This window comes from Galeopterus variegatus, unplaced genomic scaffold (genome assembly GCF_000696425.1).
Source record: "Galeopterus variegatus unplaced genomic scaffold, G_variegatus-3.0.2 Scaffold540, whole genome shotgun sequence".
In the NCBI taxonomy this organism is placed as follows: Eukaryota; Metazoa; Chordata; class Mammalia; order Dermoptera; family Cynocephalidae; genus Galeopterus; species Galeopterus variegatus.
Window position 1 is genome coordinate 287,420 of NW_007726651.1, and position 17,986 is coordinate 305,405.

At 45.6% G+C, this 17,986-nt stretch overlaps 1 protein-coding gene across 6 annotated transcripts in view; it reads left to right on the forward strand.

Annotated features, from left to right (window-relative positions):
• Positions 1 to 10,916, forward strand: part of DDC (dopa decarboxylase (aromatic L-amino acid decarboxylase)) — a 77,252-nt gene extending 66,336 nt beyond the window's left edge. For all 6 annotated transcript variants that reach the window (XM_008569873.1, XM_008569872.1, XM_008569875.1 and 3 more), the window contains 4 exons: positions 2,768 to 2,866; positions 5,306 to 5,407; positions 8,328 to 8,545; positions 10,521 to 10,916. In XM_008569873.1, the coding sequence (XP_008568095.1) occupies positions 2,768 to 2,866; positions 5,306 to 5,407; positions 8,328 to 8,528 (402 nt within the window). In that variant the 3' untranslated portion in view covers positions 8,529 to 8,545; positions 10,521 to 10,916. The remainder of the gene's footprint in view (positions 1 to 2,767; positions 2,867 to 5,305; positions 5,408 to 8,327; positions 8,546 to 10,520) is intronic.
• The last annotated feature ends 7,070 nt before the right edge of the window (positions 10,917 to 17,986 follow it).

A 17,986-nucleotide genomic window follows, 5' to 3' on the forward strand; every position in this document is an offset into this window, starting at 1 on the left:
AGGGCCTGGGGCACCAGCCTTAACCTAGCTTTGTGCCTTTTGTCCCTTCTGGCACAGGCACAAGTGTCACCTACCTCCACCTGACCCTGTCCCTCTGCCACAATGCACAAGGGTCCCCACATGTCCTGGCCTGTTTTCTTTGCTGCTATCTTAGCTAGACTGTGGCAACCCTTTCCCTTTCTGATGTGCTCACCTGCACCTCTAGGGCTTTCCCACGGTTCATGCCTTTAATGTGAATTCCTGGCAAATTCCCCAGAGCCCAGCCTCTTCTTTGAGAGAGTGGTGCTGGGTTCAGGAGGTGAAGGAAAAGATTATCATAGACACCATTGTTGTGTTCAGAGAGGTTGGAAACCCAAACCTAAGGCCATAACAGCCACTGGGCTGGGGAGAAGACACCCGACGGTAGGCTGCCTTGGAGGCTAGTAGGGGAATGGGGGATAAGAAGAGCAAGCAGTCCCTGGCAGGACTGTCCACCCACCAACAAATGATGGCATGAGGATAGAGTCTGAGCTCTGAGAGGAGGTTGTTCAGGATCTGAGACTTGGCAAAGGAGTTTTGCATTGTTTCCAATTGTGAATAGCAACTGAGAGGTAAAGATAGTGACACCTGCCTACAGGTCACCTGGTCCTGGACAAAGTGGGCATTATTCAACCCACTTCACAGGAGAGAAGATAGAGGTTCAGAAAAGTAAAAAATTTGCTGAACAGAATTGAAAGACAGAACCAGGGACCTAGGTCACAAGCTCAGTGATGGAGCCACACGACCCCACGTGATATTGGATGAGGATGCATCTTCTGGTACATTCTGGTAACTTATCAGAGGGTGACAAAATATAGGTTTAAAGTTTTTCAGTTGTGGAGGCGAAAGTACCGGGGATAGTGGGGATAGTGCATTGGATGTCCAGGAAGCCTCCAATACTGACTTCCACATGCAGAAGCACTTTATTTAGATGCCCCACATGTGAGGATAGGATGGTTTCTCCTGATTACTTGGGCATGTCAGTCAGCAGCATTCCATGAAACATGGACTGTTGCTCTGAGCCAAGCCCGGTGCTGGGAATGAGATGGCAAATAAGACAGATTCCCTGTCCTCTTGGAGCTTGCAGTCTAGCAGGAGGTGGGTTTGGGTACACAGGGAATTACAGCCCACATGGCAAGTCCTGCCATCATGTAATGCAGGTGCCACGGAGCACATGGGGGGGCATCTAACTGTCCCACGTCAGGCTCCAGAGAGGCAGCATTTTGGAACCACATTTGAACAAGCACTCAACTAAACCGTGTGCATTTTCACTCCAGGAGCATAGAAATCAAGTTAACATTGCTCTTCTTACAAATGTTGCATTTAAATCACATTCTAACTTCTAGGAATTCGACATGTCAAGGAATGATCTTGCAATGAAGCATATGTGCTGAACAATGGCAGGCAACCACTGCTTTACTGGCCGTTAGTTAGTTAGGTGGTAAGAGATTCCTCTTTTAGGTTTTCCAAAAATGCAAGTTAGCTTAATTTTTTGTGAACATCCCAAGAGCCTGTAGACACATTGTCAGATAATAGACAGCTGTGTGTATGTGGTATGATTTCGGCTCTGCCAACTTCTGGCTTGGTGACTTGAACATGCCCCTCTCCACGCCTGCTGTCTCTCCAATAAAGTGGAGACAGGAACCTGTTCCACAGCTCTGCTAGGAAGATACACGTGATGATGTGTGAATACGCCTGGTACAGTGCCTGCGTGGAATTGGGGGGACCCATGTTGAGCACCTCTGAGTCTAAGTATGGGGTCCTGCTTCCCTTTGCAACTTGAGAGTCTTCTGCAGAGCCCTGGCTCTGGGCGCCACGTGCCACTTCTCTTGCAGTTCAGAAAAGGCTGCCTTTCCTTCACCCAACACACGCTATTTAAAACCACATACCTGCTCTTCTACTGAGGAGCAGCATGGAACTGGGGCTGAGCATGTGTCCCACATGAAGGACGGCCTGGGTGCATCGAGGTGTCACACCTCACTGCATCACCCATGCCCAGCAGGGAGCAGAGAGGGAGCCAGAGAGTCACCCCCAGCACCTCCTTTACCAGTTCAGGTGCAGTGTTACTATGTAAGAGGTGACCGTGAAGTGCCACTGTGCCATCTTCCCAATGGGCTTGTCCTTCTCATCCCTGCCCTTTCTGCTTGGTTTTATGACATTCCCAGCCACCAGAAAGTGACACAGGATGTGCTGTGCAGGTCAGCTGGCAAAGTCTGGGAAAACTGGGAAAGGCAGAGGGAAAACTTCTTGAGGTCCAACACTTGGGCACAAGTTGTGTTTTCTGGTGAGGGTGACTTGGGGCGGTCAGTGGGACAAGAGGGAACCAATATTACTCTAGCAAATGGTGCTGGGACATCCTGCGTGGCAAGCAGCAGAGAAGTGTGGGTGTCAGCTCCCTCCTTTCTCATGGACAGCGACACCGTAAAAGACGCCTCCTCACCCCACCAGATGGTGAGCTCCTTGCAGGCAGCCACAGCACAGGATCTGGCCCAGGTGCTCTCAGTGAACCTGTTGAATGAGGAATATCTGTGCCTCCCAGGTCCTCAGTCCCTGCCCGTCCTCTCTCTCAGAGCTGTGCAAAGAAGCCTCTTGCTGTGGAGCCTCTTGCTCATGCTCCTGTGGGCTTTGCCATCCAAGATGGGCCACGGCTGTCGGGGCAGGTGGTTGCCAGAGAATTCACTGCCTCCAAGAAAGGGAAGCTGGTTCTTAATATGCTCCTCATGGATGCACGTTTTGTGTTTTATTTCAGCACTGGCAGCTACCACTGGGTCGAAGATTCCGCTCTTTGAAAATGTGGTTTGTCTTTAGGATATATGGAGTCAAAGGACTGCAGGCGCATATCCGCAAGGTGACTTTGCTTTTATTACTTATCTAGGTAATATTGTGGGGTGCTAGCAACAAATTTGGACATCTTGATAAGAAGATATATGGTAAGGGAACCAGACTGTAGTTTGGGTTGTTGGGATTAGGGTACAGACGTCTCTCGGTATCCACGGATGGGTTCCAGGACCTCCCACAGATACCAAAATCCTCATATGCTCAAGTCCCTGAAATAAAATGGTGAAGTATTTGCACATAACCTATGTACATCCTCCTGTATAGTTATACTCATCTCTAGATTACTGATATTAACTAATACAATGTAAATTCTGTGTAAATAGTTGCCATACTGTAGGGAATAATGACAAAAAATGTCAACATAGTTTAGGGAATAATGAAAAAAATGTCCATCCATATTTAGTACAGATGCAATTTTCTTTTCTGAGTGTTTTCATCCATGGTTAGTTGAATCCACAGATGTGGAACCCACATACACAGTGGATCGCCTGTATTTATAAGATGATCAAATGCATGATCATAGGTCTTTTAAGACACTTCCATTAGGATTATAGGTTATCAGCTCCAGGAAGACGGTCAAAGTAAGAATTCCATGTAGGTTGTACTTTAGCCCCATCTACCTGATGGAGAGATTCATCAAGCAATGGCAATAGTGAGGACGCAATGTGTTTTTCTCCAAAAACTTGCCAGAATCTTAGCGCTGGGGTGGGATAGACGTCATCTAGTCTAGTTCTCAGCCTGCCTCCTGGCCAGCAGCACCAGCTTGGGAACCTCTGTACAGGGACCTGTGATGTGCACTACAGTTTGAGAACCACTGGTCTACTCCAGGTCCCACTCCCCTGCTGGCTCCTGCAAACAGTGGAGGAAACTGAAGGCTGAATATGAGCAGGGACTTGCCCAAGGCCACCCACTTAGCCAGCTGCAGGAGGCCTGCTGGTTTCCAGCAGGGTCCTTCAGTCCTGGCATCCTTTCTAAGCTGTGGCCTCATCCTGATGGACAGAGGTCCCAGGCTTCACCAGAACAGGTGAACCTGTGCTTTCCAACCCTGGTGACAGTGACAACCCTTCGTTTCCAGTCCTGGTGCCACTGCATAGCCAGCTGTGAGACCAAGGACAGGGGCTGTCTCCGGGTTCCTCCTCTGGGGCAGGTTTGGAAACGCATCCACGTGCAAGCATCACAGAGCGCCTGCGCCCCAACATCCGTCCAGCTCACAGGGCTGACGTGAGGAGATTTGTGGGAGCTGCTAAGCACTGTGAAAATCTATTTGGGGGAAAGAAGTAGGAAGGAGTGTGTGTGTGTGAATTTATGGGTAAGATATCCCCCTCTTCCCATTGGAGAACATGATAATGAGGATGAATTCAGCCTCTTTGGGGAAAAAAAGGCAAAAAAAAGAAAAAGTAGTTTATGTATCCACAATGATGACATCTTTAAGCTCAGAGACAGCTAGTTGTGATTATGCCGCCTCACATAGCAACACGCCATGGCCTCTCTGGAAGAGTATCGACCCTGCTTTACAGAAAGAGTCCAGGATGGTTTAAAGCCTGTCCTAGGCAGGTGGGCGGCTTTTCCAGGAACCAGCTCTGCAAATCCCTGGTGAGTCCAGAGTCTTTGGTGCCCTCTGGTGGTCTGACTAAGAACCGCTCGTTTAAAGGATGGTTCCAACCTCTTGTTTAGATTTTTCCTTGTCCCCAGTAGGGCAGTGTTTCCACTCAGATCCTCCTGAGCACCCACAACATGAGAGCCACTACAGAATGTCAGGTTTTAAAGCAAACAAGATGTAAGCCTAGACCACAGAGAGCTTGTTCCCCTCCAATCACACACTATGTGAACATCTTTTGGGTTCTATACACACCTAGAAGTTAGGTAAGGTTGGTGTATTCAGTGAGAGGAAGCAGACGTGATTCCCATCTCTAGGTGGCGAAACCGTGGGACAGCCACCACAGCAACCACAGAACTGAAGCTCTGGCATTAGGCAGCTGCATTAGAATCCCGGCTCTGCCACGGCCTGGCTGGAGGACCTTGGACAGAGTGCTCACCTGCTCTGAGCCTCAGTTTCCTGATCTGCAAAATGGGTGTAATCACATCACTTATGTTGTGGGCTATCCCAAGAATGACAGTGTTAGCCATTATCTCCTCTAGAATGTTCAAATATCTCTTCACAATGTTTATTTTAAAATTATAAAGGACAATTTGGGTGGGATAAAAATAGTCCCACAAACAGAAGAAAATAATAGTTGGTGTTTTTCTGACCTTCTCATGGTAACAAATGAGTTTCTTCTCCACCTGTGTGGGAACAGCTGGTGAGAGGATGGTGCAAACACTTGAAGAAAATTACCAAGAGCGTGTAAATGAATTATAGATGCGCTGTCTAATAAGGTTTTCTAGGTGGTTAAGTTCTGAATTAAGTAGCCGTAAGAAACTCAGACAGATCTCCCTTCCCTCTCTCAAGCATGTCCGGCTGGCTCACGAGTTTGAGTCATTGGTGCTCCAGGATCCCCGCTTTGAAATCTGTGCAGAAGTCATTCTGGGGCTTGTCTGTTTTCGGCTCAAGGTATGTTTACGCTTATTTCAGTCTTCATTTTCTTTGGGTGTGATGGAGGGCAAATATCATTTATTACCTTCCTGCTTAGAAACTCACATTCACTCCTGGAGACCCAGAACAAAGCCTGCATTTTTCAGCCTGCTGTCCCCACCCCACCCAGCTTCGTGCCAGGCCCGGCGCAGACTCTCCTCCAGGATCTGCTGTTGATCTCACGCCCATAAACATGCCAGGGACTTCCTGCTTGTGCAGTTCCTTGGCCCTAGAATTCTCAACATTTTTTCCCCTCCCACATCTCTGCCCAGAAGCTCAGGATTCTCTGGAGGAGACCCACCAAGCCGAGTGTCCTCCGAGGGCCAGCAGCAGCAAGCATCCTCTGGGAGCTGTGAGGACAGCTAACCTCAGGCCCCCCCCCAGACCTCCTGACTCTGCTCTTAACAAGTTCCCCCCCTCCCCCAGGAGGTAGAGAAGCGCTGGTCTGTGGTGGCTGTCATTTTGTTGCTTGCTGCTGGGTGAGGGAGGCTGGCCCAGATGCGTCACGGCATAAGCCATCTCTGCTGAGAATCATGACCCTGTTTCTCAAAAGGCCCTAAGATGTGCTGCATACACCCCTGGCTAATATCTTCCATGTAATGAAGCCAGGCGAGAGTTAATGCTCCGACCAGCACTGAGATAGCTTCAAATTCCCCAGCAGTTTCTGAACAAGCTTCAGGCCCTTTCCAGAGGCTGCCTTGTTCAAATCAAAAACAGCACTCAGCAGAAGGAGCAGACTGGGCTCAGTGTCCTTGTCCGGGTGCTGCCTGTCAAACGGTGGGACTGTTCCTCCACCTACCAGGTCCTTTCCTCCCTGATTCTTGGAACTTTGAGGTGAGGATGAGATCCAGGTGTGGAAAAGCCTGGATGCAGCAGAGGTAGAGTTCTGACCCGAGAGCTGGAGAGGAGACTCGAGCTCTCTGAAGAGCATGCAGTGACGAGGTCTAGGGCAGGTGTTCAGAGGAACAGGTGGCCACGCTCCAGGTGGATGTGCACAGAAGCCCCAACGCTTCAGTGTCCAGGGTGTGGCCACGTGGAAGACAGGATGTGGCACTGGCATTGTGCTGAGACTGCCTGCCACCCAGCAGTTGATTTCAATTTTACTGCCAGTGTTCTTATAAGACTTTTATATTTTAATTTTTAACAGTTTTATTGAGATATAATTCACTTGGTCCATTTAAAGTGTACATTTGAGTGATTTTTAACACATCCACAGGGTTGTGCATCCATCACCACAATCAAATTCTAGAACATCTTCCCCACAGAAGAAACCCCCACCCGTTAGCAGTCACGCCCCATTCTCCATCCTTAGGGCTGCTAATCTGCTTTCTGTCTCTAGAGATTTCTTTATTCTGGATATTCATATAAATGGACTCCTACAATATGTTGCCTTTTGTGACTGGGTTCTTTCATGGAGCATGATGTTGTCAAGATTAAGATTTTATTTTATTCACGTAATATATGGATCACACCAAGCCCGTCTGTATGTCGGTTTCTGTCTGCTCTTCTCACCTGCTGTGCAGGGAGCTCTCACCTCCAGGAAACCTGGGGCACGTTTTTGGCTAACAAATGTTTTCTTTTGTGAAACTTTGCTTCTTGCTTCCGTCCTGTGAATCCAGTTTCTTCTTGAGGAATTGCATTCGTCACACTTTATGGTTCATTTTTCTGCCTCCACATCTACTGTTTCGTCATTATTTCCTCCTTGTCCTGTTCCTCTCCAGTCTCAGTTTCACCTCCTCTACAGAGACTGCTTCAGCCGGTCCTATGGCTCTATCTAACCTGCAGCAGACACGACGCTGCCAGTGCGTGACGGAGTCTCTTTCACTCCCTTCTCGTCCCAGCCAGTCCCTCTGGGGTCTCCTTCTGTGTCTCGCTCCAGTGTTCAATGTCCAGCAGGTGTTGGTCTGGTGGGGTTCTGCAGGGCAGACTGGACTCTCTCCCCCCCCCCCCCCCCCCCCCCCCGTTCGTCCTGTCAACTCTGGACACAGGAACAGAACAAACAGGACAGTCCTGTGAGGTCGTATGACCAGGATGCAGGGCTCCATGTTCAGCACTTTCTCCCTCTGATTGCATTGGCTTGGAGGAGGTGCAGTTGTCATGGAAGCAGAAGAAAGAGGAGTGGAGGGCAGGGCAGTGCAGCCAGTGGGGGGTGGGGCTTGGGCCACCTGTCCCAAGCTAGTGGGCTGTTCTCTTCCAGAGGGGCAGCACGGGGGTGGCCACCAGTGGTCTCTCAGTCCGTGTTCATAGATGTTCTTCCCGGCTTCTAGCAATAGCTTGACTATCATGCTCCATTTCCACATCGTTGAGACTTTCTTCTGTATGTTTCAGTGAAAATTTAGACACTCACCTGCTGCCGTGAGAAACCCCAGTTCTGCCGTTGAAGCTCATCAAGCTAGTGGGCTGTTCTCTTCCAGAGGGGCAGCACGGGGGTGGCCACCAGTGGTCTCTCAGTCCGTGTTCATAGATGTTCTTCCCGGCTTCTAGCAATAGCTTGACTATCATGCTCCATTTCCACATCGTTGAGACTTTCTTCTGTATGTTTCAGTGAAAATTTAGACACTCACCTGCTGCCGTGAGAAACCCCAGTTCTGCCGTTGAAGCTCATCAAGTTGTAGGGGACATATCTAGAGATCTTCATTCTTAAAAATCTTGGTCCTTTTGGCAGTACATTAGAACATGGAGAAATTGTCTTGTAGGGGAGGACGCACACCTTTTCAGGGTGTGTTACTATTATTTTGTTGAATTTTTTCATGTCATAAATGAAAGGCGAGTGGTAAGGCTGGCTTCTTCCTCTGCTATATTGCAGTGTTGCCGAACTACGCGGGCCTTACTACGCGATGAATTGAATTTTTGGGTTCTCAGAGGCCTGAGCACGGTTCCTCTCTTTCAATCCCTCCAGGGTTCCAACAAACTGAACGAAGCTCTTCTGCAAAGGATAGGCAGTGCCAAAAAAATCCACTTGGTGCCATGTCACCTGAGAGACAAGTTTGTGCTGCGTTTTGCCATCTGCTCTCGCACCGTGGAATTGGCCCACGTGCAGCTCGCCTGGGAGCATATCCGAGAGCTGGCGTCCGACCTGCTGAGAGCAGAGAAGGAGTAAGAGCAGGCCAGCTGCAGGTAGGCTGCCATCCCTTGCTCAATTCCTGCCTGTTCCCTAGTCAAGTGGCAAGAATGTCCTCCCGGACTTGGGATCCCAGCTTCTGTCCCAGCTCCACCACTCAGCTGGGACTGACTTTCCTCGAGGAAGAGAAAACCCTATCACATTCAGCCTGGAGAAGTAGACAGAATGACACACTGTAATGATTCTTGAAAACTTAGATTTTTTACTTGTTATTCTCTTCTACGACACTCTCAATCTCTGTAATTTCCCCTCCAATTTCTTCAGATGGCACGTGTTGAGGCCACTTACTATCCCAGCAAGCTTGAAATGAAGACAGTAAAAGGGAATGATGATTTACTGTCAGGAGGGACCAAACTCTCCATGGTTTAGAGAAAGATGTTTAGATGACCAGGCTTCCTGCAGATGGAAGGGATTTGCTCGCATCAGTTAAGCCCTGCAGGCAGCATGCAGTTAACTTGTAAGGAAAACATTTTAGGCAAATGCAGTATAGGCCACAAGGGGGCATTTAAAATTCTGTCTGGGAGAGCCAAAACAATCTTAAAAGCCTCTTCATTAGATTATCTTATCATTCTTGGGGGGTTTTTCTACCTTTTTCTGTTTGTTTGTTTTCATTCCATTTGGGGAGAGGGTGGAGAAGGAACTTCTGTGTCCCTGCCTTCCACTTCTCTTTATCCGTCTTCCCGTTGCCCACTCGTCATAAGCCGTGGGCGATACAGAACCATAGTCTTATGTAATTTATTGTACTGATTGCATACAACTTCACCTTCTTTGCGCTTAATTTTAATTGTGAATACCTGAAACATTACAGTGCTCAAAAAAATGAAAAGTTAAAAATCACATTTCACTTACGTGAGGCCTATCCTATCCAGGGCTCCTAAAAGGTGAAGCCAAAGAGCCACCTTTTCAGTCAAATATGCCTGGAAATACCAAATCCCTTTCCTGGTACAAGGCTTTCCTCCACTCCTAAGTTGAGAGAGACCTCCCCACCCAGAACAATTCCAAAGTTGTGTCTTGAGCATCTCTGGAAAGTATTGGGGAGAGGCTCATGTTTAAAATTATTCCATTGCTCTAAGAATAAGAATAGTGGGGGGCCGACCCCGTGGTGCACTCGGGAGAGTGCAGCGCTTGGGAGCGCAGCCACGCTCCCGCTGCAGGTTTGGATCCTATATAGGAATGGCCGGTGTGCTCACTGGCTGAGCGCGGTGCGGGCAACACCAAGTCAAGGGTTGCGATCCCCTTACCGGTCACGAAAAAAAAAAAAAAAAGAATAAGAATAGTGGGGGTGGGGAAGGAAGAACTGTTGTAAAATATATATAAAACTAAACTATATCAGGCCAACACTCCTGATTAACATTTCCGCAACCCTATGTTTGCATATATCTAGTAAGCACATATCATTATCATGGTCTTGATTCCACATGCCTAAAATAACATAGAGGGAGACTGTAGCTTGAAAAATCATCAGAGACAAAGACCTGTTCCTGTAGGTGTCACAATTCCTGTGGAGTCATGTTTGCTGCAGATTCGAAAGGCAAAAATAGGATTCAATTTTTTTTTTAAAAGAGGACACAATAGTAAATCATAATGCATGTACATGATTTTGACCAGATTAGTCAGAAAAATGAAATTTGTAATATCTTCGTTTTACTTGTGCCTATTTGAGGTTATCATATCATATGCACGTTGTCATAGTTCCGAGAGAAAGTAGGGACTATTCCTGTTTTACAGAGGGTAGAAAATTAGGTTTTACGGAAGGAAGAAAATGTCTGGTTGAGACTGATAAAATTTGTCATTAGAGAAGCCAGCTTGGCAATAAAAACTTTCTTTCGGTTCAAATTTTTTACATCGCACAATTGCCTCCGTTTCACTGGAGAAATAGTATATTCCTTCTCTGTATTCAAATAAGAAGTATGCAAGATTCTTATTCTTTATTTTTCAGTCATATGTTCATGCTATTTTTTTTCACTGTAGAGATCAAAAGTTGAAAAGAAGCATGTCCGAAAACTGGAATGAGAAGAAAATAGGTACCATCCCGGTTCCAGGGGACCCAGCCTGCGTGGCCTTGCATGTATTTCTTCAGTTACCCAGAGGCTTGTGATTATGTGCTATGTCTTGTCAATGCAGAAATATGATTTTCTGTATGATAAATTAACCCAGTGACCATAGCTCTTATTCATTATTTGGCTTTGATTTTTGTTGATTAAAAAAATTGTAGGTTTTCATTCTCTTGATGTCATCAATGGTGGCAGGAAAGGCTTATTGAGATATTTTCCAGGACAATCTATGATCATGTGACTTGAGTTTATACCTGTGGTCTTCAAATTGTCTTATATCATGTGCCTAAATGCTTAATAAACAACTCAAGTGCAGTGCTAATTGTGTCTGGTCATCAACTTGTTCTGTGTTTTATCAGGTGGGTTCTCGTGATACAGACGTATCTTTTCAAAACAGCCAAAGATCTGGCATCCTTGGATATTTTTAAACGGCATCCGCTTATTCAGCAAATGGTTACTGTCTCATCTGTGTCAGGCACTGTTCTAGATGCATTAACAACACATAGGTTTTACTTGGAAATGACTTCAACTTCTAAGAAAATAAATTTAGAACCGGAGACGACCTGGATCCCAGCAATGAGACCAAGTTCCTTAGTTGTAATGGAAAAGACTCTCTGATTTCCTGGGCCCTGGTTTCCTTGTCTGACAAATCCATCTGCCCTGTGGTATCATGACTAATAAACAACTGAAGAGTGCTCTTGTAAACCTAAATCCCAACAAGGATGCAGTGTTTACTAAAATAATCTCACTATCTTTATTTGGAAGCATGATGCTTTTAGAAGCAGGAGTGTTTTGATCCCAAGATTAGTTTTTGTCCTTTGGAGACTATAGAACTATCAAAGGTACTCTCAGAAAGGGTTCTTGGGTTATTAATAGGGATATTTGAATTTCAAAGACCTGTGATATTTATGTAAATATAAGTGAATGATAACATCTCTTGTTCAGAAATCTGGAAGTACATCAGATGCCACGTGGTTCCCACCTGATTTGGTCAGGACAATTGTTCTGTACCCATCAATGAAGCAGACCTGACTTCCCACGTGGTGTGTGGACATGGAACAGGCTATCACGTTAGAACCAGTGGGGTGTGGAGCACTCACATCATTGAGTAGAGGCTGGGGTGCCTAAATTTTACAGCAGTGTTTTCTTTTTGTTTTTGTTTTCTTGCACCTGGGTGTGCCCTTGAGTTAAGATTGTTGCAATGGTTCTAAGACCGAAGTCTCCCATGACAGCCCTCGGCTCTCGTGAGCAGCCGTATGCAGTCCCATCCATAAACTTACTTTGGTAAGATGGCTGAGACTGGACAACAGGTGGCAGAGGGATGTGCACAGACGAGGCAGGAGGTTAACTGAGTGATGGGAGAGTGTCCCCCTCTGAGCTGGCTGGTGCTGTTAATGGGGAGTCTGAGACCTCAGCTTAGATGCAGACCAAGCAGACATAAAAGCATGTCTGACTTCTGGCTCATTTCCAGGTAACTCACAGTAGTTATTCACCTCCTGACTTCTGCAGGCATCTCCCTAACAACACTCAGACCCCAAACCGCTCAGCCCTAGGAACAGAAAGAAGTGCCTCCTTCCAGTTCTTCTAACAGATGCTTGCCCACAGCACTTTCTCTATGCCTGCCATGGTTATAATACTTTAAAATATTAACTTATTTAGTAGTTATTTAAAAATTCTTAAGGTGGGCTCAGTTGTTATCCCCACTTTACAGATGAGCAAACTGAGACATTGAGAGCTTTAGTGAGTTGACTCAAGGTCGCACAGTTAATTGGTGGCTGAGCTGGGACTGGAGCCCAGGCTGTCTGGCTCTAGATTCCACACTCTTGCCCACTGAACTGTGCTGCCAAATATACAGTTTGCTCCTCAGAATTAACAATTTCTCAGGATAACTGGCAGTGAAGACATTCATTCTCTTCTGAAAAAAGCCTCATCTTTGCCTACTGGGGTAAAGTCTTAGCCCCTGACTCCAGCTAGACAATCCCCAAATAGTCCAATGTGGGGTTGTTTCTAAAGGTCTGGATTATTCAGACTAAACTGTAGTCAATGTATAACATCTTTATTTAAATATATATTGAATTTAGCATCACAGTGAACAGACTGCTGCTGTCACTGAGACTAGATGCTACCTTATTGGTCTCTGATATTTCCTGATATCAGGCACCTCCTGCCCAGTTTTGGGAAAGTCCTAGATTGATCTGAACAGAACTAACAGCTGATACGAAGGATCTATCCTGGAATCACACATCTCCTCCCCAAATTCCAGCAAACAGCAACATTTCCTGAAACCAGAGGATCCCATTCAGGCTGAACACATGTCAATCCCAAAAAGAGCCTGTAGAAAAAAGCCCAGGATAAAAAAGAGAGAGAGATGTCACTGGTGGACACTTGGTCACCATGTGGGCACAGCTCAAAGAGAAACAAGAGGGGAGAAGATCCCAAGGGAAGGCAGGTTCATACTGTGCCTCTTAACTTGAGAATCAAGTAGACATAGCATATTAGAACTGATATTGCTGAAATTTTATTCAAAAAAACCTACATTTGAGGAAAAATATGGAGGTTGCCCGATGGCTTTATGATCTAAGGATTGTTTTATGGCTTTTCCGAATTATGTAAATCCCCAAATATCAAATATTAGATTTTTTTTATTGCATTCTATATCAAAATCGATTTCCTCAGGACCTCTGTGTTGCCTGCCATAACCTACACTTGTAATAAGTAACAGAAAAAAATTAAGAAAGCCCTGTGAGAATAAGGTGCTTGTATAAACTGGATAAATTTGGAGCTACCACTTGTGTGTGATTCCCCAAAGCAGAGATGTGCAATTCATGGTCAAAGAAAGAAGAGAAGAGGAAGAAAACAGCAGAGTGAGCTGAATCATAGGAGACCTCATGAGTCCAAAAGTGTCCAAAGTATTCAATCAAATCCACGCCCTGCCATTTCTAAGAGATTGAGACACCTCCAGGTGTTGTGAGAGGGAACCAGGTCATGTGAGCAGAGTTGCAAATGGGAGGAAGCCTATTGGGAAAGACTTAGAGAATATTCCACAGCTGTCTTCACATTTCACCCTGACTTTAATTTGAAGAGTCATCTCTGAAGCTCCAAAGAGCAAGTGACAGGTAGGAAGACAGATTTTTTTCCTACATGAAGAAGAACATAAAAGTTAGCCCATCACAAAATGGACTACGTTTTCTGACAGAGCAATGAATTCTTCACCATTGCAGGTGCTTAAGAGGAGGTAGGGGAAACTGAGGCTGGGGAAGTAGCAAAGGACATTGTTACATGGGACAGAAATTAGACTTAAAATTAGACTTTTAAGTTCTCATCTGTATCTGAGATTCTAGCATTCTATGAAAGTAAGAGAGTTTGGCTGAATTATTAAATAGTAAGGTTAAGGAGTCTAAAAGGTAGAAAAACCACCTACAAGGTGAGTTATTTTTCAGTCTCAAGCTCTAATCAGGACAACCTGTGGGGGACAAAGGGATGTCCCTGGCCATTGCACACCTGACCCATGGGCAGTGCTAACTGGGGGCCAGGCTCTGGGCTAACTGCTCTTTGGATGTCAGCTAGGTTTATCTTCATCAGCCTTGAGCTGAGTAGTGGAGCTGGGATTTGAACTTGAGTAGTGGAGCTGGGATTTGAACCCTGGAAAGCTGACTACACAGGCCCTGCTCTGAATCGCCCCACCTTGCTGCCCCAATGCCACGAGATTGTGGTGTATTTGCTTCTTGGGGCTGCTGGAACAAAGTACTGCAATCCCAGTGTCTCAAAACAAAAATTTATTCTCTCACAGTTCTGGAAGTGGGAAGCCTGAAACCAAGGTGTCAGCAGGGCCGTGTTATCTCCCAAGTCCAGCTTCTGGTAACCCCAGACGTTCGCTGGCTTGTGGCAGCATCGCTGCAATCTCTGCCTGCATCTTCACATGGCCTCCTCCCTTGGTGTCTCTCCTCCTCCTCCTCTTTAGAAGGACATCAACAATATTAGACGAGGGCCCACCTTAATCCAGGATGACCTCGTCTTAACTCGATTACATCTGTAAAGATCCTATTTCCAGATAAGGTGACATTCACAGATAGCAGGAGCTAGAACTTCAACATATCTGCTTGGGCGACACAATTCAATCCACAATACATGCTGTCAAACTGCAAGAACCTAGAAGTGCTGATTCAGGTTGGTAGTGTGGTCCTTGAGGAAAACCACCAAAGCAGATAGTTCCTTCCCACTCTGCCCTGCCCCATTTCAGGTGTTACAGAAAAATTATGGGAGGCCGTTGTTTTGAACTGACTACTGCACTAGGCCCCAACAGACCAGACCAAACCAAAATGGAGTCACTCATGCTAAGTACCATGTAATCACACTGAGACTTTAAGAAAGCAGGTGAATCCCCAAACAGACCAGTTTTTCCTGGAAACAGGAGGTTCACAGCAACCAATCAGAAAGAGCTCAGTCTACCTGAGTCAGTGGAATAAAGAAGCCCCTCTGCTTTCAGAAGAAAAGTGGCCTGATGTAACCTGATGTTAATCAATCAGGTTTTTTTTCTATTGTTCTGTTTCCTACTTCCCGCCTTACAAAACCCACTTTCTGCCACTGCCCAATGGGTGCTCGTTCTGTTTTATAGAATGGAGACTGCTCCAACTCGTGGGGGGAGGGGGTGGAAATGAAAGCCAATTAGATCTTTAACTAAATTTGTTGTAATTTTGTCTTTTGACAAGGGGAGGACGCCACCCCCCCACTCGCCAGCTTCATTTCTGATGTCAGAGGTAGCCTCTTCATATCCTTTATGATCATTCACTGCAGCATCGAAAATCTCCTGGAGCTGTGTGTTTCATTCTCTCCAGGCCCACGTCTTACTTCTCTATGGGAGGGCTGGGGTACCGTCCCCTCAATCCTCATTCTGCCTTCTTCCCTGCCACTGAGTTAGGGAGCTAAAAGTTTTGGAAATCTATGAGAATCCAGCCACTCTTAGGGAATCCCGCTGAGGACTGAATGCAGATTTGCTTGTTCTACCTCTCACTCTTGTCCTGTCTTGCTGCTGTCTCTTAAATCCCCTCTGTCTTTCACACCCATCTGCAAACTCATCTCTTTAAACTTACAGGAAGTAACTGTCCTGGCAGACAGGGATGCACATTATTTGGGGCCATATTATCCCTCTGCTCAAAAACAAATGAGCTCATTCAAGTGTATGCTGGCATTTATTTGAGACCATGTTTATAAAAGTCATGAATATGGAAATGAGCAGCCATCATCCAGAATCCCTCACACCAGGAGAGCTGGCACTGTCTGCTGTAGGTGAAAACTTCTTTCCTTACAGACTCAAATTCTACCCAGGAGAAGAAAGAACAGTATATTCCATAGTCTATGGTCTTGGAAGGAAAGTTTAATGTTTGCATAGCTCAAGCACTAGACTCTTCGATATTATACTAAAGTATTAAGATACTATAGTAATTTATACCATTCGTAAAAGATGGAAAAGTCTTGATATGGCCTAAGAATTTGAATGCCAATAGTAGTATTAATATTAATAATAAAAATAACATAGTATGACAGCTTCTGTTGAATGTCTGCCATGTGCCAACTACTGCTTTGATAATTTAAGTATTATATCTCATACTGATTATAATCCTTCTAATACCTTCCTGAGTTAGAGTTTATTCCTGTTTTTCAGATGAGCAGGAAATTGGGATGCAGAAAGGACAGGGAAGTGTATTACACTTTTGCCATCTATGCAGGAAGATGAAACCTGCTGGACTGGGAAATGCTTTTGTATCAAAGGCACAAAGTGAAATTGCTAGTGTTCCTTGATGGAAAAAAGTTAACATTGGCAACCATAAATGTAACTCAGTATTTGAGTGATATTTTTAGGAGGATAAGAGAGTTGTTAATGTGAATTCTTCAGAATGATATCATTAAAATTTTGGTGATGAAAATAACCAAAAATTGCTGATTATCTGTCTTAGTTCAGGCTACTATAATAGAGAACCATAGACTGAGTGGCTTATAAACAACAGACATTTATTTCTCACAATTCTGGAGGCTAGAAGTCCAAGATCAGGGTGCCTCCATGGTTGGGTTCATGGTTGCTGTCTTCTTGTATCCTTGTGTTATGGAAAGAGAAATAGAAAGCTCTCTGGAGTCTCTTTTATAAGGACTCTAATCCTATTCATGTGGGCTCCACTCTCATGGCCTAATCACCTCTAAAGGTTCCACTTTCTATTACAATCACATTGGGGGCTAAGATTTCAACATATGAATTTTGGGGGGTACATAAAAATTCAGTCCATAACCTTATCCCCATAGTACTTGTATGGTGATTTCTAAAGACACCTCTAGAAAAAAGCTAGAAAACGTAGAACCGAGTTGGCCTTTACACAATAGTTTTTATTTTCTTTTATTTTCATTATACATGGTATCCTTTGGGTTTATGATAATTATAAAATTAGCTTACAAACTATGAGCAGTTAGAATAAAAGACTCCTATTACTATCTAAGCCAAGAAATTAATTAGGAGCTGTTGTTTTTATTGCAGCTCTTGTAACTTTTGTCTATTTTTTAAAATATATTGTCCAATTCCTTTTGTTTATTTTGTTCCCATTAAAAAAAAAAAAACTTTTAAAAGAAAGCTCTTCAAAGTTTTTTGCCGTGCCTTTCCTTAGATCTTGTATTTAAATGTTACATGCTACTATTTACGATGGAGAGTCATTTTTCCCTCCCCTGCACCAGAAAAGGATAACCAGGTGACCTAGTTAGTCAAAAAGTTGCAAGAGGAGCACATTTAAAACAGGTGAGTGCGGCTGCTTAGCTCGGATGACAGGGCCATCTTGTAACAATGAAGTGACAAGCCTGGGGAGGACACCCCACAGGGGGAGATGGCAGGATGGGGAGATGGAAGGACAGTCCTTCGTGACGTCCTTGAGTCCCGTCATCAGGCCGGGATTTCCACCAACCTCCAGCAGACTTCTTGTTACGTGACGCGGTAACATTTACTGAATGGGCCTGTTAGTGACTGTGTTTGAAAACCCAGTTCACTAAACTAATCGAAGGTAATAAGGGAGTGCTTTTCAAAGGGAAGTGTCCCTTTGAAGTGTCCCTAGGGGAAGTGTCCCTAAACAGGTATGTAGGTGTTGCTATTGGAAGTCCCTTCTTCTGTCCTAAAGATGCGTGTCAGTTCTGCACGCCGCTCTGTTTACGGGTCTTTCAGCCCGAGAAGGACGTCTGCTGGGCACCTGCTGACGCGCTGGTGGCGAGTGCACTGCGGGGTCGTGCACACGGCGGGGACGCAGCCTCCGCACTGGGGGACCGGGCTGGGGGTTCTGGGGTGACAACGTCCTGAATTACTCCTAGTCTACTGGTTAACGCCCCCCCCCCCCCCCCCCCCCCCCCCCCCCC